We start from the raw sequence: 21,216 nt of genomic DNA, 5'->3' as shown, positions 1-21,216 counted from the left end.
AGATGAATTTGTATGGTGCGAGCATGTAGGTGCGTACGTGCGTGAGACACTGTAATGCTGTTCGGTTCATTAGGGACATGAGGGGGAAACACAGCATCTTCTACCAGATGTTGACTGCCTGATTGCAGCATTCAGGAGGAATAAATACAGACAGGGGCTGCCAGGCGAGCCCATCTGACCCCAGACCCATGTCTTCAATTCCGAAAAAACAGTGGTATATACACAAACACTACAGATCACTCTCTGATACACACACACACACACACACACACACACAAACATAGTGAGATGTGTGTAAATACCACTGGTATTAAGTCCTGGTAGGTAAGATGAAATTCTGTAATATCAGTTAATCCTTCAGCAAAGATCAGCTTCAAAGCAACGGACAACAAAATAAAATCTGACCATGTCAACTCCCTGAGGTGATTTGTGTGTGTTTGCCAGTGACTGTCAATCTTTGTTTGCTTGTATGTGTGTGTGAGTGTGTGAGTGAGCTTATGTGCCAGTATGACAAGAAATGGCGAGGGTTTCCGCAAGATATATGAACTTACAGTGTGTGTGTGTGAGTGTGTGTGTGTGTGTGTGTGTGTGTGTGTGTGTACAAGGCAGAGGAAAAGCGACATTGAATGAGAAGAGAGGGGAAGTCAGCCGTAATAAAGCAAGATGAGCTTAAACACACGCACGCTGACATGCGCGCGCGCACACACACACACACACACACACACTTGGGGCAGCTGCAGGCAGGTCTCAGGCTGGTTAGGTAACTAATGGTGCCGATGAGCTATCACTCCTGGAGGGAGAAACTTGGAAACTACCTGCAAATTAAAGTCATGCTCAGTGGCTCCAGTCCACACAAATACACCACCTCTCCTCACTGTTTTGACAGAGACGGATTTCTGAGAAGCAGAATAAAAATCAAATGCAAAAGAAAAAAAAGGGGAAAGCTACACAAAATGAAAGCAGGGGAATATTTCCCCACTACTAATGCGATGCCAAACTTTAATAAGAGAAACCGGGAAAAAAAAGAAAAATAGAACGCCTTAAATCATGAGGTGCTGGCTCACTGGATCAATATAGGCTGTTTAGAAAAAGGAAAACAATTCTGATACAAATTCTTTGATAAACAGATTCCTCTGGGTAAAATAAGCACTTGAAACTGTCAGTCGCTATTACAGCATTTCAAGCAAGTGTCTCCAATCTCTCAAATCAAATCAAATGCATACAGCCCATTTGCTGTAAGAAAAAGTACATTGTGGCAGCGTCACAGGCATAGACTGTAAATGAAGATAGATGTAGCCTAGACCATAGGTTTCTGATGAGCAGTTTTGAAGCTCAGAGTCGGAGTCAGGCAGAGTGCCGGACTCCGCTCCTAATTCCTGGCTAATCCAAAAATGGGCAAAGAGGTGTGGAGCCGAGATTTCAGTGCATGCTAGTTTGTGGCAAACATACGCTTGCCCACCTGTCACTCAAAGAGGCCACGCCATTAATAACTGGCTCACTATTGGAGCCAACCTCAAGTGGCCATTCGAGGAACAGCAATTTTTAACCATGTTGGCTTCATTTTTCAGCCCCAGAGGTTGCTGCTTGGTCACAGGTTGTCATTCAGTGTTTTCAGTTGGTTGTCATCCTAAAGATGGTGGGTTTTACATAATATATGCTGCCTAAGGACGGATGCCAGGGGACAGAGGGTGAGTGTAGAGATGAAGATGTTGAAAGTGACAAACTGCAACTGGATGCAAAGAGGAACTTTTCAATGAGGCCGTGGACACTGTTGAGTGTTAGGGAGTAGCGAACTACATGCAATCAAACTAGTAGTTTAACTACATTTTGCAGTAGTTTGCTGGTAGTTCAGCTACATTCATAAGTGCATTGTGATTCTGGCTGATAGTTAGTTAAAATTCCTTTTTTTTGCCATTCATTTTGTATTTAACAACTGAAACTACAAACAATTCTGGGCCATGAAAGGCAAGGAATATTTTTTTTTTACTTTTTATTTTACTATTACTTCTCTGCTGTAATTGAGATGCTCAACGGTCACACAACGGCAACGTGACTGCGGATAAACCTCCTGAGTCTCAGCCTGAGGAAGAATCACCATGGCCATTCTGAAGAAGTTATTGTATAAAAAAAATAAAAACCAAAGCTGACATTCCTTGAACTTTCCCATGAATAGTGGCGTATCTTATGTTTTTGGTTTATGTATAACCTGTGAACAAGTGGGAACTTACAGGAAACTCAAGTGAGTGTCACTCTTCGCCATAATGTGACTTTTTTTGTATTGTATTTTGTTATAATTTCATATTACATATTTTCTTTTACAAAGTAAGTTCGAATTACTTTTTCTTCAGTTAACCAAACTAAATTTCTCCCTATGGTAGCTTTGCTGTACTTCAGCTTCTTCCAGTGTAAAGTAACTGGTAGCTTGCTAAGCTATGCTTTCAAAGTACAGTAGCTTCCTCAACACTGGTGATAATAACTCTCATCCCTGAAATATTTTGATTTAGTTTTTGTCTCATTGTTAATCTAAATGAATTGAAACTAGTGCGAGCACAGGTATCCTTTGTGTGAGTGAAAAGAGGACCAGAGCAGACCTGAGCAATGTCTCTGACACTGCAGGGAACAAGTAACGTGTTGGTAGAAAGCCACCACCATCTAAACTAAGAATTTCTTGTAGTTGTGTTTTGTGTAGTCTTTGGAAACAGGATGGCTCACACTTAAAGCAGGGAATCTAAGTCACACTTCATCGATCCTTATCTTATCAAGCCCTAAATACCAAGGAGGTAGCTTCAGTGAAATAAGTGTCTTCATAGTTTATACAGTAATGCAGCAGGGTTTAGCCATCATGAGCTTTTGCTCCGTTGATACAGTATATTCGCAAAAAAGGTCATATCAGGCATGAGAAATTACACTTCATAGGAATTTTAACTAGGGGGTTATATTTACATTCATATGTGCTACTGCATACAGCACAGGTACTGCACCTGTAAATACCAGCCACTAATTGGGCAAGTGAAGCTGAGGACATGCCAAGGACAGCCAAGTCAGAGCTGACAAGTTAGTCTGTTGAATAAAAATGGAGAAATAAAACTCAGGGAAGAGTTTGAAAAAAGAAATGGTTTACATATCACTGTAGTTTGTTAAATAACCACTTAATTGGTGTGCTGTAAGTCCAGATGACTGTAACCCGACCATCCTCAGTTCGAATGCAGACGAAGGAAATTTCTGCATTCAAAACATAAATAGTTTTTAGGTTTTTATTTGTCCATCTGTGTTTATAAAAAAAGAAAACACAACAATCAGCAACAATCTCTTAATGAACCATCTATTGATATGAATGCACCAGCAGAAGATATTGTGGCATCTCATCCAGATACTCCAAAAGTGACTGACAGCAGCAATGTGTATTTTATCCAGAGGAGAAGTGTTTTCTAAAATTCAGGAAGTCTAGTCTTGCAGTTATGAGCATGCAGTTTTCTTTTATTAACCTTCAACGTATAGAATACATTAAGGGGCTTGTGGTGGGGCATTAACCTGCTACTTTGCTGTCTCATACATTTTTTGTCCTTATATCAATAATCTTCTACAGTATATTTCAATATTTAATATAGCACATTCAGTGATAACAGCATGTTTCTCTGGAGCCTGTCACTCATATCAGTTACACCCACACGCCCCATCTAGTAAGGAGTGTGTCTACCTAGATTTTATGTACTTTTACATTTTTAAAATGATTTTATGTAACTAAAACCATCAGCCCAAAGGTTATTATATGTACTCACGTGTGTGTGCTGAAATGGAGCACTGGAGCCAAAGCACTATTATCTATGATTCGGGTGAACACTTGAAAAGATACTATGTATATTATTTTTAGTAAAACAACATGGATGTAAATATTATGAATATTTTAACAGGATCATGCCTTACCACCACCATACACTACATCAATACACCACTTAGGCCTTGTTGCGGTCATTCAGCCCTCCATTATCCCCTCAACTGTTCCAGTGTGATGTAATGACTGTAATTCTGTTCAGGAGGCAGCAAAAAGCAAGAATTGGTGCATTAAGGCACAGAGCATTTGTTAAAGGCTTATTCTGTCAACAAGATTAGCCTACTGAGCACTAAACACTCAGTAAGTTCTTTCACTGATTAAGATCACTTACAGCATGTTCACGGAAAAACGTTTGAATTCAGAGTAGTATAAACTTCACTAACTTGTAATGCAAAACAATTTCTTTCAATTACTGCCTAAGAATAAAAATTAAAATCATATATGGGTGCATCACAATCAGTACATTCAGTGTTCACACACGCACAACGTAGCTTCTATCTGATGGTGTTAAACTCAAGCAGCAACCTCCGGGGCTGAAAACAGTAGTGCCAAAAACTACAGTTCCTGTACTAACAATGCCAACAGGCGTGCATGCTTACCACAATTATTACACCAGCATGAACTGAAATCTCCGTTCCACACACGCGTCACATCTTTGTCCATTTTTGGAATATCCAAGAGTTGGGCGGAATCACGCACTGCCAAGATGGCGACGTCTGAGCAGCTCACTCTGAGCTTCAAGCCCCCTCTTCAGAAACCTACTGGTGATGTCATGGAGGCTACATCCATCTTTATTTACAGTCTACGGTTAAACTGCCCAGACAGAGAGAATGAGGGGCCAGGGGTTGCAGTCTAAAAGGTGCTGGCTTTACTGATGGGACAACATGTGGAAGTTCAAAAAGCTTACTCTGGCTCCAGAGAGCAGGCATAGGTGCTGAGCAGGCTGGCTACCCAGGGTAGGCGTGCGAGCAGACAAGGGCACGTACCAATTCCAAGCCAATTCCTTTCTTTCTTTCTTTTTTCATTCTTTCCATCCATCATTTTCATCTCACTGTTGAATTGAGCACACCTCCTCAAGTTTCCCGACTTTTCTCTTTCTCCCTCTCTGTCTCCATACAAGCTCCTGGTGCTCTGCAGTCCACAGAGGCCCAAAGCAGAGCAGTCGAGGACAGATTGGTTCAGCAGGACATGTTTTAGCCCGAGGCCAGAGTAATGATGGAAACCAGACCAGATGCTTCGATGCCTGCAGCGGTCAGCCGCTGTTCTCTCTCACTTCCTGACAACATGAGGAAGTCATTGGGAATCCCAGAGCAGTCATTCCAGACAGACAAGTCTATTTGGGTTTGACTGAAGACAATGCTCATGCTTTTAGACTAAAATGAAAGACAGTGGTCCTTTAGGTTGAGAATTTTATGGCTCTCATTCAATCAATTCAGAGTGAGGCAATCCGATAACAACAAAAAGAAAAAACAAAAAAAAAAAACAGGACAATCAAGAGGTGCTAAAACCAGACAATCATTTTAACTGCAGCATCCACAACTATTACCATCCATGCAGCAACTGTAAGTCAATAAAATTAAATCTACCAGCACTTCAGCAGCCTCAGTGCATGTTCAGCTCAAGGATGTTTCAGAGTAGCCTGAGATTTTATGACTGCGTGTGGTTATTTTATTGTCTGCACATAATCAACACTGCTCACCACAGTTCAGCAGCTTTCTTCCAGCCAACTGTCCCTGTGCTGGGTCAATAACGCTGCCCCAGGAGTAAGTGACAATAGCGCAAAGTATAGAAGACATGTCAAGTTGAGGACCTGTCAGATAATGTTTGTAGTATGATGTAAGATCGAGACAACCTTGTAATGTCAGAAATCTTTGAGTTTTGAAGACAATCCATTCGTTAAACTTGACAGTGGGAATGTGACTTGGAATTCACATCATGCACGCACTCACCTCTGCCGCGCTGCTCATGCTCTCCATGCCCTCGCTGGCTCGCACCAGCAGCAAGTAGCGATGCTGGTCGCTCTCATAGTCAATAGGGCGGGTCAGGCTGATTTCGCCGGTCTCCGCTGAGATGGAGAAGAGGCTGCTGGGATTGATGAGGAGGCTGTAGCTGATTGGTTTCTTCTGGAAGGACACGGCAGGTGTGACCAGGAAGCTGGAGAGGCATGGAGGGAAAGTCGACCATTGACTGACTGTGCAGTAGAGTTTGGTGAAGTATAGTATATGTATTCAGGGTTAAATAGATGTCTTCTTAACATGTTTGCATGTTGTGTAGAGAAGAATTATGTACAGCAGAAAGGCTTTATCACAAAGGGAAGTTAACCATAACCTGAACTGAAGAACCTGTCAGGCACGGGGGGAATAATATGGATATCGTTCACGTTTGCACATAATGACTTTTAAATGAGAAAAAAAGCTGGGCTTTGAGGATCACTACACTACACAAATGTTGTTAAACTAGTAGAGTACTGCCAAACACTGTGCAAACAGATTATACAGACAAAATAAATGACAAGGCAGCGAAACACAAGCACTGAATATTCTGAATCAGATTCTCTGTATTTAGAAACTAACTTGTGTAAATAGTGTTGCGCTAAACACATCATCCTGTATTATCAATAGCAGTATTGCCAAGCTATTGCCTTGCATGGCCCTGAGAGTAGGCCTACCTGAACATGGGGTTCTGTACCACCTACTGAGTGTTGACTGACACTGGCGACAGGTTAAGTTAAAGGTTAAGCTACTGTAGTGGAAATGCGTGTACTCCATGTGTACTCCAGTATGTGCCAAATAGATGTAGATTAGAATGAAGTAGACTCAGAGAAGAAAGATGAGTACTTTTATACAGTTGTGTGGAGCCAATAAGCTTTGGTTAGAATAGATTTGAGTATAGCTACATGGGCTGGAGTAAAGAAGGACAGACTGAGGTATGTACAAACATATCTATATAGCGATATAGGTTAAGGCAAATTTAAAAGAACAGCACATTATCCTGAATAGAGGTCATTCAATGTGTGTAGAAATAAATGCAGAAATAAATTATAATAAATAAAAAAAGCATAAAAAGAAACGTATGAAGAGGTGCCATGTGTTATATATCTATAGAGCAGAGTAAAAAGAATTGAGCACAGAAAAAGGTGAAAAGAGGGCTACATAAAACCCCGCACTCGCTCTTTATCATGATATGAAAAACATGTTTCCACTCCAATTACTGCATTATGCCATGGCAAATTTATGCAAGGTCTTCAAAATAATCAGTCTGATGTTCATTGTAGCTAACTGTGTTCTCCTGTTGTGCATTACATTACAAACCACTGCACACACCCAAAAAAGAAAAAATGCAATAACTATTTTCCCTACCTTTAATTGGAATTAATACTTTTGAAAAACAAACAAGCACATGAAAATAAAGAAACAATATAACCAAAAAAAATCTCAGACCTGTGTGGAGCACCTCAAAGTGAAGTTGTGTCAAGTGTTTCTGTCCAGTGTCCGACAGAGTAGTACTGAGTATACTAAGGGTTTAGGGGCCTTAGAGCCATAAAACGCTGAGCAGAGTCGGTGCCTGTTATTTATTGGACGCGCTATCCAACCCTTACACAATTTCCATGATGAAATCAGTGTAAACAACAGACTGGAATATCCACTTTACTGGTTTGCCAAATGTGTCAGTCACACCGAGGAAGCAAGCTGGAGGGGGATAATGAGACCAATTCAAGGACACTAGTCATAACCGCACCACTGTACTCAGACCTCAGTGTGTGTGTGTGTGTTTGTTTGAGTGCATGTGTAAGGATACACAGGCCTACGCAGTATAATGTATGAAGCCGTGTAGGCATGTGACATGAATCTTTAAACACATATCACAGTAATGTACAATGATCTCATATGAAGAGTGTAGAGCCTGTTCATTACACCCGCTGCTGCATCCCTGATTCAACCTTTACAATGAAACACTGTGCAAGTGTGTGTGTAAGTCAATACCAGACAGCAGTGCGTTTACTCATGTGCTACATATAATAATACACAAGGCTAACTGCGTCATGCTTATAGTATTGAAATCCACTGTATTAAGCAGCCAAACATGAAGATGTGTTACCCAGAGAAAGACAGACATATTATGTGTGCACATCAAATATGGATTATGAATTCATCTTTTCCAAACACGTAAGCAAAGTGAGGGGAGATCAGTCATGTCTGTGGCAGAAGGACAATACCTGAGAGAAATGTATTTGTGCACAGATGTGTGTGAGTGTGTGTGTGCAGTGTATAAACCACTTCAGGTGGATGTCTAGTGGAGAAATTCTGCCTGGGACCAGGCTTTCTTTTTTTTTCTGTTTGTGTGTGTAAACTCACGGCTGTCCTTCAGGGGTGTTTTCTGGTATGGCGATGGTGAAGGAAGCGTTAGTGAACTGTGGCGGTCGGGCCCCCGCCACCACGGAGACCACGGCGGGGGCGCTGCGGCTGCCCAGCCGATCAGCAGCCACCACTGTCAGCAGGTACTCCCTATCTCGCTGCAGCGGGAGGCCTGTGGTTCGGACCTGGCCGCTCTTCCTGTCTACCTCAAAACGACCATCACCACCTGCAGATAAAAGCAATATGTTGGCTGATTGTAGTTTGATGAACCTTTTTTCCTTTTATTTTCTTTTTTATTATTATTATTGGTGAAAAAACATGATAAACAGAAAGTGACATAGAAGACACTGTGACAAGGAAACCAAAAAAACATAATAGACAGACAGCTGACATGACATAGTGTATATAAAACTAAATTTAAGGGTGTAGATTGATTTGGGTATGTTGTGGGTAGTGTCTGTGTATGCATACATCATATACAATAATAAAATTGATAATAATAATAATAATAATAATAAAAAGAAGTATCAAAACAATGATCAATAATACAATAATAATATATAATGGTAATATAAAATAATAATATATACTAATGATAATCATAATGATAATTATCATATTCATGTATTAAGGGAATGGTTGTTTGTCTCTGTGGGGTGGGGTGGGGTGGGGGGGGGGGGTGCGGGCGGGTGGGGGGTGGGGGGGGGCACACCAGAGGGGCAAGCAAGGGGGTCTTAGCACGATCACCAGCGCTGCAATTGGGGGTCCATGCAGCAAACAGCCAGGGCGGCCCGCCCCGACTTTTTCCCTATTTCCAGCACGTTCTCCAGAGAGCACACACAAGCGAAATGACGAGAGTCATTGGACATGATATGGACGGGCAATAGATCAAAGATAAGATATCAAAATAAACACAATGCAGAGATTAACAGTAGAACATGAAAGGGATAAAAGCTGAGGGAAAAATAATATTTTATGTATAAGAGATAACACGTTGGTGAGGCTACTGATAAAATGAGTGATTTGAAGAAAACACAGAGAGGTAAGAAGGAAAGGTAAGAAGTGACAGATACTGCAGCTATACGTGTAAGAATGGTATTAAGAGTGTAATAATGAGCAGCTGAACGACAGAGATGCAGAAGATTACGTAATGATCCAAGTTTATCCGTGCTGATCTTGATCTCTTTCTTCCAGACTTCTTCCTGTGCTTTCACGTTGAGAAGTGCTTTCAGCTTAAAAGCAAAGACTAGCAGGGCACATACCAAACCCTGGACGTGTAACAGCCTCTCTCGTTTACAGCTCAGAGTCAACCGGTGCAAAGGACTGCAAGGCAAGGTGGGGGTGGTGTAAATCTTGCTGCCATCAAGAGCTGTCAAAAATACTGTAAATGTGTGTTGAGCATGCGCCAGTGAAGTGATAAATATGGCTGGACAGTCAGTTTTACAAGTCGTTGAGATGTGAAATGCAAAGAGCAGAGAGACTGGGAGGTGGATGTTAAAATTCACGGCCTTGACGTAACATAACAGGGTGCGATGGTAAGACTTTCATCTAAACTATACTGCTTTTACAAAGGTTACCTCCATATCACATGCCTTTTATCACACAATCCTGCTTCCACAAAATAACTGATTCTGAGCCAAAGTGGTGCACAACAGCACAGTGAGAGGTGTGATTAATCCTTTAATGGGTGAAACGTCAATTCAAACCAATGAAAAGTTTAGTCTAGACACTAACATCAATGTTTATGTTTTTTTCTTCTAATTTCTGTCGCCAATTCATTGTCTGTCCTTCCTATGGGGACAACTTAAAGGCTGTCCCTTAATAGGCAGAAGTTTAACAGATTCCACTATGGGAAGAAGAAAACGTTGCATGGCAGACAAATAAAAGTAAAAGGTAAAAAAGCAATTATTCCGCGTATAGAGAAATGACTTACATTACTCTGGGAGATAACACATGAACTATAAACTGGCTCGGCAGAGGCTCAAATTTCAAGATGGAACAGAAAAAGACTTGATTCTACATCAAAGGAAACATTTAGAAAAAGTATTGAACGTTACATGTCTCTTCTGTCTGTATCATACGGTGGCCCAAACGAGTCAACACTATACAAAAGCCACAACACAAACACAAAAGCCCCAACGTGAATGCAAAAGTATCAACACAAATGCAGGTGGACTAGTATTGCTGGTTTAAGAAGTAAGTGAAACTTTGTTGCTAGGTTACTGTGATTAATGGCACTATTTGTTGTCAGAAATGAGCAATGTTATTCATTTATTTCTTTTTCTCTCTCTCTCTCATTTTTTATGTGTTTACATTTTCATATTTTTGTACTCTGTCATCCAAAGTCAGGTTATTGTGAAGCTAGCTTTGCACTAACACTAGCATTATGTCATTAGTCAGTCAGATCAATGTAAAGCTGTACCCATGTATGGAAATGTATTAGTGATATTACACAAACGTTACAGTGAAATTAAATGAACTGAGATTGTTCTTTGCAAATTTTGTGTATTTCAAATAAGTTCAAGCAATTAAACCTGGTGCAAAGGAACATTACATTTAGCCTGCCATGTATGAAACACCAGTTTTCAAAGTAAGGTTAATCATTTCCTTGATAAAATAACAGAACAGAAGCTTTAATTACCTCAATCAAATATAAAATTACAGTTCTAGTGAACGTTATTTGTGTTGTGGCTTTTGTATTTGTGTTGTGGCTAAATTTGCATTTGTCTTGTGGTTTTTTTGCATTGACCTGTCTGGGCCACCGCAGTATCACACACACCAAGCAAAAACCAAGCAAGCGATTGATATAATTCTCATTTTGAAATGGGAAAACCTGTATTGAATGTTCAGAGGTTTTCTATATAAATCCATTTAGGGTGTACTATCTAAACAAATGTGTACTATTCAAACTTAAACCCCTCATATCATAGTAGCTGAAGTGTGAAGGCTGTAGATTAAAGCCCAGTGTTGGTGCCTTTCATATGGTTAAACATTTTGACTTGTCTTAGCAGAAAAAGTGCAGGTGTAAGAAATCACTCTGCTCCATTTAAGCGTTCCTACTGCCAGTGAAGCAGCATGCACAGCACAGAGGTCCTGGCCCTCACCCACCTACCCAAACTTCAAGTTACCCTTTTTTACAATACAATATTAAACTATAGGACACAGAGGGGAAAGGAAGAAAAACCTACCATCAGACAGGAAGTATTCCACTTCACCATTGTTGCCTTCGTCCCCGTCCTGGGCGTGGAGCTTGTAGACCAGCGAGCCCGCAGGGGCATCAGGTGAAACCACAGCGAGGTAGGGGGCAGGAACCATGCTCCACTCTGGGACATTGTCATTCACATCTGTCACAGTCAGCTCCACTCTGACCAAGTACCACTCTGGACCTGGGGAAGACAGAAAACGAGAAGAGGAAAGTTAAGACAGTGTTAATCGTGGCAACTGTCTGATCAAATCTAATGCAGACACCATGTTTGACTGGGTTGTTAAATGTAATCTTAAGTAAATGGAAAGAAATACATTTTGGGTTTCTGGGAATAAGATTAAACTTGAAGAACACCCCGCTGCAATATTTTTCTGCTTACCAGTAAAGCTTGCAGAGCTCACAGAGTTCAGAAAGGCATACATACATATTTTAGCATGCTAACATTTTTGTCAACAAGCCTTACTTTGTTTTTGACTTACACATTTACAATGCATTCATGCATGCAAAGTTACATTATACTGAAAAATATATTTGTAAATAAGTTCACTTAGCCACATTTAGTGCAAAGCAAATGACAGTTCATAGCATACGTTACAGAAATACAAAACAATTAAGCCACATGCTGTCTTGTCCCTGTTGGTACTGTTTCTTTCTTTTGGTTTCTTTTATAGAGTTTCAAGACTCTTTGTCTCACACAGACACAGTGCATGGCTTAGTGACAGATTTAGACAAAAAAAGTGAGTGAGATTGTGTTTTACTACATTAATTTCACTCCCAACTGTCAAAGTCTTCATCACCTGTTAAGTGTTTTTTTTCTGTCTCTCTTTCTCTCAGTGTAGAGCACCTCTGTGTTCTCTTGCAGCAGAGAAAACCATGTGATGTTCAGCTAGCTGCAGCCTCCTGTTCTACTTCAACAGGAAACACAGGCCTTGTTCATACCTGCCATTAACATGCGCCTCAGGTAGGTGTGTAGGTAGGTGTGAATGCACCCAAGACACAATGAGATCCAATCACTAAGACCGCATTCGGGGCTGGTCTGGGCCACACATGGCCTTATTCTTTTAGGTGTGTGAATGCAAATGTGTCCTGGGCCACATTGAAGGACCCCTTACTCAACTGACATCCTCTGCCACAGTCTAATTAGTCCAACTTTTTACACTTATCACAATGTTTCCCACGCATTGATTTATCTGTGGCAGCCCGCCACAACATCAACATTGACCACCACATATTTACTATCTATTTTTTTTTTTTTTTACAGCTAAAACCTTATTTCATTGTAGAGCTGTGCACAACGCATCAATTACCTCAAACCTCGCTCTCTTTCTCTCTCTCTGTCTCACACACACAACCACATTGACAACAGATCCATCTGTCATAGTCCAACCGGCTAAAAACAACAACGCACTTGGTCTTTGCAAACAGAAATGATGTACGTTTTTATTTGCATATAGAGCGGGGAAGTGAGATTCGATCACAAGTTGTCACCCGAGACGCTTGTGGAAACGCATTCTAATATGTACAATGTGCAAGACGAATGGAGGAATGTACAATAGTTCACAATGTAAAGTACAAAATGTATGTATGAAATGAACAGGCCTGTCCACATGTGGCTGGATCACACATGACGCATGTTAATGTTAGGTGTGAACAGGGCCACAGCATCATTCCAGCAGCCAATACAAACTAGCTGGTTAAGGATAGATAGATAAATGGATGGATGGATGGATGGACTTTTGCTACAGCAAACAACACTTCCTGCAACTTAAAGCTGATGAATTTTTAAACAAATCATTTACTTTCTTATAATGTAGTAAACTCAATATTTTGGGGTTTTGGACAGATGGTGGGACAAATCAAGCAATCTGAAAACATCTCCATGGACTGCATTAGACATTATGAAGGATGTTTTTCATTTAAATTTTAAAAATAATATTTCACAGAGAATATAATTGACAGATTAATTGATAATGGACATAATGATTGGTTAGAGCCCTGTACAATCTCTGGATTGGCTGCACAAAGTGAAGCACTGGTGCACTTTACACTACGTATTAATAATGAATGAATACTGCTGCTGTTTAAGACACGACAATAAGGTGGAAACAGTCCTTTATAAGATTCCAGTGAAGAATTCAGGTTGATGATTAAGCAAAGTAGAAGCAGGCTATAGGTGATGAGGATTTCCTGTTTTTGGGGATTCTAAACTAAATTAGTTTATTCCCCCCAAAAAACAAATACCAAAAACAATAAATAAGGAACAGAAATAGCATGTGCTGGCAATGCTAAAGTCCTCCAGTGTTTTTCTTATCAGCTGCTCTTATTCTGGATTCAGTTCAGCTGTCATCTGCCTCTGTTTCTCTCCTGAAGTGCTGCCCTGACTGCACCCCATGGTAAACAGCAATCATATTGACATTGGTAAAACATACTAAGGTTCCACACAGACCTCATCCGAGCACACACACACACACACACACACACACACACACACACCACACACACACGTGCATACACACACACACACACATAAAGACGAAGCTTCACAGCAGTGTTTGCTGGTCACAGTAGGGAAGCAGAGGAGTAATTTCAGGGCTGGAGCTGGAAGATTGCTCTTAGTCAGTGTCAGTTCTGGTACCTGTTGAAAAAAAAATGTCTGATTCTTATATGCAATGGTTGTACAACACAATGATATCTCTGAAATTGCACTACATTTATCCAATGTGGCCTGAACAGCTGGTCCAGATGATGAATTTTCTCTGTATTTTACTTTCTCCAGTCGTACTAACAAACACAAGTAAAAAGATGAAAAAAAGGCCCCTGTGTGTGAACGACTGTACAGTAATTGATGAAAGGATGTCGGAGACATACAAAGAGGAGAGCGAGAGAAAAAAAAGACTTATTTTCAGAGTGATAGGGTGAAATCAAGTAAGTAGAGCACAGCAAGAAAAAGCAGCAAGAAAAATAAGAGTTGAGTGTCGTATGAACAGGATTAAGAGCGAAACGCAGAGGCTGAGAAATGACCCTGTGGTTGTTATAGAAACAGCAGAACAACGAAAATTGGAAGATGGAAGAATTAAGAAGAGAAGGAAAAAAAAGGAACAAGCAAGCAATTGCATAAATCAATGGCATTAGAGAAGAGAGGGAGCAAGGGAACATTACAAGGAAAAACATAAGCGGACATCAAAAGAAGATAGAAAAGCGGAATTAACCAGCCACATATTACAAAAAAAAATATAGCACGGCACTTAACTCTGGGGTTGAACCAATGTATTTGTTGATGATCTCTCTCCCTCTCTCCCTCTCTCTCTCTCTCTCTCTCTCTCTTTCTGTCTTTCTCTCTGTCTCCCTCCCTCCCTGTGGTCGTAACAGATTCAGAATTAATTGGCAAAAGGACAATGCAGCTTTGGGGAAGAAGGGATGGCATTACCCAGATAATAAATCACTGGGCTAATATACAGAGCACTATGCCAAAATGCATCTTACAGCCACACACATTCAAGCACAGAAACGCACAAACACACACACACACACACACACACACACACACACACACACACACACACACTCCTTTCTCACTAATAACGATCATCAGTGGATTAGTGGCTAATGAAGGACAATAGGGAGATACAGCTTAGTGCTATTGCCATCCCTCACACTAATGTATCTCACTAAATCTAATGATATGTCGCAATCTCGAGAAAAAGTGGGACCTACAATTACTAATAGTGCTACAGAAGGCTTTTTTCGTGGCCACCGTCCTCATCTGCCCCAATGGGCTGCAAGTCCAAGCATTGTTAGATTATTCATTTCTTCACAGCTTTCTTGTTATCTTGTTGTCAGAGCATATAGTGTACGTGCAGAGACCTGAAACCCTGCGCACAAACACACCTAATGCCGTTGCTGCCTTTTGCTCATTGTAATTGATTTTTGTCATGATCAGAACACTAACTGTGGACAAGGACAGATCAAAGTAGCAATTCTCTGTTAAAAAGACTACATACTTTTTTCTATTCACAGCAGACATTTTAATTGTTGTGGCAAGAAAAGCACAAATGGAAACAATAAAATTAGCGACAACTCTGTTATAGTAAAAATGCAAATGTCAACATATCTGCTTGGTCAATATATCCCAAACAATGCAGGATTTTTTGGAAGATGACACAGATGTCAATAATAATCTTTCTTTGATCCTTTACAATAAAGCTTCAGTGCTGCTAAAAGCAAACCAAGGCTGTAATTTAATTTAACTGTTGTGCTATTGTTGTCTCTTTTTAGACTGTACATCTGTATATTTTTAGCTAATTGTATGATATTATCAATTGTGTTGTCTGTAAAACCCCAGCGAGGGACAAGAGGTGTAAATTAGCAGTAGCTATAATCTCTCTGTGCAACACATCAGTTTCATGACTTCTTTTGGAACTATATTAAATTGCATTGTCCCTATTAAATAAATAAAAATAAAGCATATGCCACATCAATAATATATACAGAAAACAATATCTTGCTAATGTATACACCAGTGATAATCCATTGCTCGATTCATACAGTATATCTGCGATAAGCTAATATTGGCCAATATACCAGTCCAGCTAATGAACTGGTCTGGCAGATTTACCAGTCAGGCTGTAATGTATTGCCCCCTGCAATGACTCTGCTATAGGAGTGGGGAATAGATAAAATCCCTGATCACAGCATATATTCATTTATATCTTTATGGCAATATGAACCATGAATTGGTGCTTATCAATAACAGCATTACATGGAAAGTTTTTGTTGAAGTTTTCAGCTAAATCTGTAAATTCATTACAGATAAATCTCAGTAGTTAACTCTGATAAAAAATCAGATATTGCCATAAAAACCTTTCTGTTCATTGATTTGCAACATTGCATTCAAAAGGCGACAATCAGTGATATTTAATAGTTGCCACTTCTTACACTGTTTAGCCAATTCTTTGACAATAGACAAATTTATATTGTCTTGCTGTATATATCGTCATATTATCATAGCCTAATATGCAACAAGAGTACCCAGAGCCATATTCATTTAGAGATTTAAGAATGACTGAGAACAAAAAAAAGACCGATGCCAGGATAAATGTGGATGTCTCCACATTTCAGTTTTTCATTGTTTTCCATCAGGTCAAATTTGGATGGATATCTGCTGGATTTCTTTACAGCACAAAATGAAAAAAACAGCACTAATTTAGCATTGCAGTGCTATAACATCGTTGGACTCATTGAAAATATTAAAATCGATGCAACAGAACCAAATATATCATTGTTTCTATTCCATGCATTTCTCTTCCTTGCTTACAGACCTCTGTTGCTGCCTCATTCCTAGATTTTTTTTTTCAATTTCAACCTTGCAGTCTTCAGTTCCAGCTGACGCCTGAGTATCATCCCCTGAGGCAACTAATCAGATTTCATGCTACTTCCTCTGGAGCCACAAAAGGCTTTGTAAAACTTTTCACATGTACTTAGGGCTGCAACTAACAGTTATTATCATCACAATTTAATCTTTTCATTATTTTTCCAATTTACCAATTAAATATTTTGTCTAGAAAAAAATCATTTTTAATTTCCCACAGCCCAAGATAGTGTCTTCAGATGTTTTGTTTTGTCTGACCAACAGTTCAAAAACCATAGATATTCTGTTTACTGTCAGTATGTACGGCAAAAAAGGAAACAAATTAAGGAATCACTTGACACAAGACACTTCTTTAGGACAAAAAACAAACAAGGAAATCCCTCCTGCCAACAGCAATAACTCTGTTCACCTCTGTCTGACAGAGAACTCCCAGAGCTTTTAGGTTTACACTTTCCGTTTCAACCAAACTCAACTCTCTCTGCACAACCTTGAGGTATTTTATCTTGCTATATTTGTATATTTCCAAATTTGGGATCAATAAAGTACATCTATCTATTCAACTATCTAAATACCACTGGAGGTTATCGTTCAGCATGACCCTGGTTTCATCCAAGATGTTACTATTAATGATTTGTTGATTACAGGAGGATGAATGTCAGACTTTTCCCCGTGGAGCCAGGGTAGCTGTCATAAACTTAGGTGGGGTGAAGTAAGGATAAGGAGGGGATAGCACAACAGCATGCTTTTAGTCCTGCAACAAGACTAGGTCAAAACCAAGTATAAAGTTGCACTGCATATGGCCAATGTACGAAATCGAGGATGTAGTTGAAAACTTGTAAACAACTGACAGCATCATGTCCTATTCTCTCCCACTCTCTGTGCTCACATATACAGTATTTTAATACAGCTGAATTCACAATAAAGCTGTTCTCATTTACATGTTTTCTCTGTTTCTGTTGTCAGACAGCAGAACAAGTTTGAAATCGTGACGGAAAAGTGGCCCATCAAGGCTACATGTTAGCTTCCAAGCCAGTTCCAAGCTGCTGCTCTGCTGCTGAAATCCTGATTTTTATACCGTGACGTTGTCTGACAAAATCACCAAACACAAAATAATAAAAAATAAAGACTGTGCTGTGATTTCAGCTACATTTACTTCATTCATTCATTGTCTACCGCTTATCCTCTTGTAGGGTCGCGGGGGGGCTGGAGCCTATCCCAGCATCCTTTCGGGCGAGAGGCGGGGTACACCCTGGACAGGTCGCCAGTCCATCGCAGGGCACACAGAGACAAACAACCATTCACTCTCACATTCATACTCAATTTGGAGCAACCAATCAGCCTAGTCCCCATTTGCATGTCTTTGGACTGTGGGAGGAAGCCGGAGTACCCGGAGAGAACCCACACAAGCACGGGGAGAACATGCAAACTCCACACAGAAAGACCCCGCGTCCGAGCCGGGACTCGAACCCGGAACCTTCTTGCTGTGAGGCGACAGCGCTAACCACTGCACCACCGTGCTACATTTACTCATCACATAAAATGATCACTCAGAGAGAAAGTTAGAAGCAACAGAATATCTTTCATATTTTGTCTCTCACACAGCAAGCAGCCTCTGTCTGTCTGGGACCCACGACAATTTTCAACTGCTGTCTTTCCTCAAAAAGTGACCAAGGACTTTATTTACCTCGACTCCAGAAGGACACAGGTCTTTAGATGAGTCAGGCTTGTTGTAGAAGCAGGTCTTTCTTCCTAATCCCCTCTATTTCAAATGTATAATACCAGTATTTCAGAAAGAAGCCTTGTTTTCAGTCGTTCCCATCTTTCGTGACTCCTGTTAAAGTGACTGCGTTACGCGTTAAAACAAATGCAACACTTCCTGTAATTGTTTCATATTGAAAGACCTTTAGCGTTTCAGCGCACAGAAACCCTTTATTTCTTAACGCGGCTTCTATTGCTGTGCTGCAGTAAACAATGTCCAATTTTTCTGTCATATCTGCTAGCTTCTTTAGCTCAGCAGTTACTGATGGCTTCTCTCTCTCTCCCTCCCTCTCTCCTGCTCTCTCTTGTTCGGTGTGTCTTATGTTTAGTTATTCCTCTGCCTCCATTAGTAATAATGATACATGTAATGAAAGTAGTTTATTTGTCATAAAGGAGGCGAGGCTCAGTGATCTGGAAGCGCCACTCCACTTCTGGTGACAAGAAGCGTTGGCCATGGGAGTATTTTGGCGTTGCCCTAAGCCCACAGTTGGTATCCGTACATATTGGTCACATTAGCATTTGGCTGATCAATGGTGGAAATATGATGACTCAGTCAGTCAGTCAGTCAGGCACATTGGCTGTTATAAGACTGGCTCCGCAGATATGGTCCACCTAAAAAAGTTGGTACAGTAATATTACCTTTGGTGGTGGAAATGGCCAGATTTTCCTGTTATCTATACTAGTCCCTCACCAAACTATAAATTACGCAATGAATATAAATATCTTTCAGTTCTGCATGTAATCTAGCATCCCTGGAGCGCTCTCTGTTCACAGCATTGCCAACTCGCATGCCTGATCCACTGTATATATTCAGGTCACCTCCTTGACCCTTCTTTAATTAAAATTCTTATTTTGTTCTAAGTCAAAAAGAAAACTCTGCTCAGTTTGCAGGTATGAGAAGAACTATGAGACAGCACTACTTTAATTTAATATTTCCACCATTCTAATATGTTGACATTTATAAAATTGAAAACAGCATCTTTGTTAGGATGTACTGAAGAGGTTACAAGGAGGTAGATGGAAAGAGCTCAAGTTCACCCTGTTGACTGTTACATGCGTGTGAACATGCTGGTGGTGTAGTGAAGCTGCTGGTTGAATGGCTTTTATTGTTTTCTTTGATGTAATTGCACTTTTATTCGTCAAGCTCGCTGGTTCCTCATTACCTTCTTGACATGTCATACTCTGTAAAGTCGACAAAACAACCTCTTCTGATTTGAACCCTTTAATAACGCCGCGGAAGGCTGGGAATAAAGCTTCCAGCCAATGCTACCAGTTTTAGTCAAGCACTTCAGCCTGTTGACAACTACAAAGTAAGGTCAACAAAGAAAGAATTGAGAATACTTCTCAACAATATTCAACTTTATTGCTAGATGATTAGTTCCCAGCTTTCCTGTCAGTAAAAGTAAGTCTTGTCTCACCTCCGGGCAACTTCTGATTCACTCACATCTTGACGACATTTTGCACAAGGGGTTTCTTTCACTGATCTCTCTGAAAAGCTGAGGTATGTAACGAAATACATCCACCACTGTTTGTGTCAGTCATTCAGGAAGTTTTTACCGGCAACCAAATTATCCACAGAGGTCACTTCCTCTCCAAAACAGACGCAGTGATTATAACCAGTAAAACCACTGAATACAGCAAATTTCGCATTTAAAGTGCGTGATTCACAGACGCTTTACGGTGGACACGAGACGGCAGGGAAGGGTTGGGAGCTGTGATTGCTGCTAACCTTTGTTTCGATTGTTACTCTCTCTCTCTCTGATAACTTATGAATCAGACGTTCATCAGGGGTTTAAAACCAGTAGAAAGAACGAAGAAGGCAATTTCACTTTAAAAATCAGTAATACACCGACGCTTTTTGGTGGACATAGCACGTCTTGGAGCGGCTGGGAGCTGAGCTGTCTATCATTTACTTGGGTTTTTACCTAAAGACCTAGGTAGCAGACTAAAATAAAGCCAAAAATGGACTTTAGACTGTGGAATAACCCCTATGCTGTGACAACTTCGACTGACTACATACCCGAGGTCCGACCCTGACACAGGTCCTTGCAAACATCTTTAGTTATGAATGACACCCTGTTTTGGGTTTTGAATGTTGCTAATAAAACCTTAAGGGAGCTCTGATTTGATGCAGGGGGTTTCTCTTCAGCTGTACTGCTGCAAGTGTTCATCAACACTATAGCAAGTGGGAGGGATGGGCTTAAAACCTGAATCTTTTAAGACTCATTCAATGAACTGAATGACATGCACTCAGACCTCTCCTCCGGCATTGCACAATTCTTATATAAACATTAATTAATATAAGCAGAGGCAGACACTGCAGTCTACAGCTGTTTGACCTGACAGACAGTGAACTGTCCACCCTGCTGCGCCCTGCCCAGTCATTTAGATTTATCTCTTGCACAACAGCAGCTGAGCTGTGAAAAAGGGCAGAGCAGTGTTTTCTAGTTTTTTCTGTAACTTGCAATTCAGGCTCCATTTAGGTTTTCACTGAGGCTAATAAAGTTGTATGTAACAAAGCACCAGTCGATAATGTGCTTTCAGACACAGAATGAAGCACAGTATATATAAGCACATATATTATTTTTATTCTGTTTGGTTGTATTTTTGGCAAAACTAATTTACCTCAACTACAGACTGAGTGTGAAGGGGTTACACAAACAGTGATAAAAAACTGCTCATTTTATCTGAGGGAAGG

The 21,216-nt window shown here is 40.4% G+C and overlaps 1 protein-coding gene across 1 annotated transcript in view; it reads right to left on the bottom strand.

Moving 5' to 3' along the window:
* The window catches only part of LOC111219349 (neural-cadherin-like), a 319,768-nt gene that overhangs the window by 218,429 nt on the left and 80,123 nt on the right, over positions 1–21,216 (bottom strand). The window contains exons 2-4 of the mRNA XM_022741986.1: positions 11,376–11,573; positions 8,188–8,413; positions 5,782–5,986 (exon numbers count right to left, since the gene is read on the bottom strand). Coding sequence (XP_022597707.1) covers positions 5,782–5,986; positions 8,188–8,413; positions 11,376–11,573 — 629 coding nt within the window. The remainder of the gene's footprint in view (positions 1–5,781; positions 5,987–8,187; positions 8,414–11,375; positions 11,574–21,216) is intronic.

The sequence above is a fragment of the Seriola dumerili genome, unplaced genomic scaffold, assembly GCF_002260705.1.
Source record: "Seriola dumerili isolate Sdu_G_001 unplaced genomic scaffold, Sdu_1.0 BDQW01000003.1, whole genome shotgun sequence".
NCBI lineage: Eukaryota > Metazoa > Chordata > Actinopteri > Carangiformes > Carangidae > Seriola > Seriola dumerili.
Note: the sequence above shows the minus strand (reverse complement) of the source record. Positions and strands in the feature narration are given on the sequence as shown.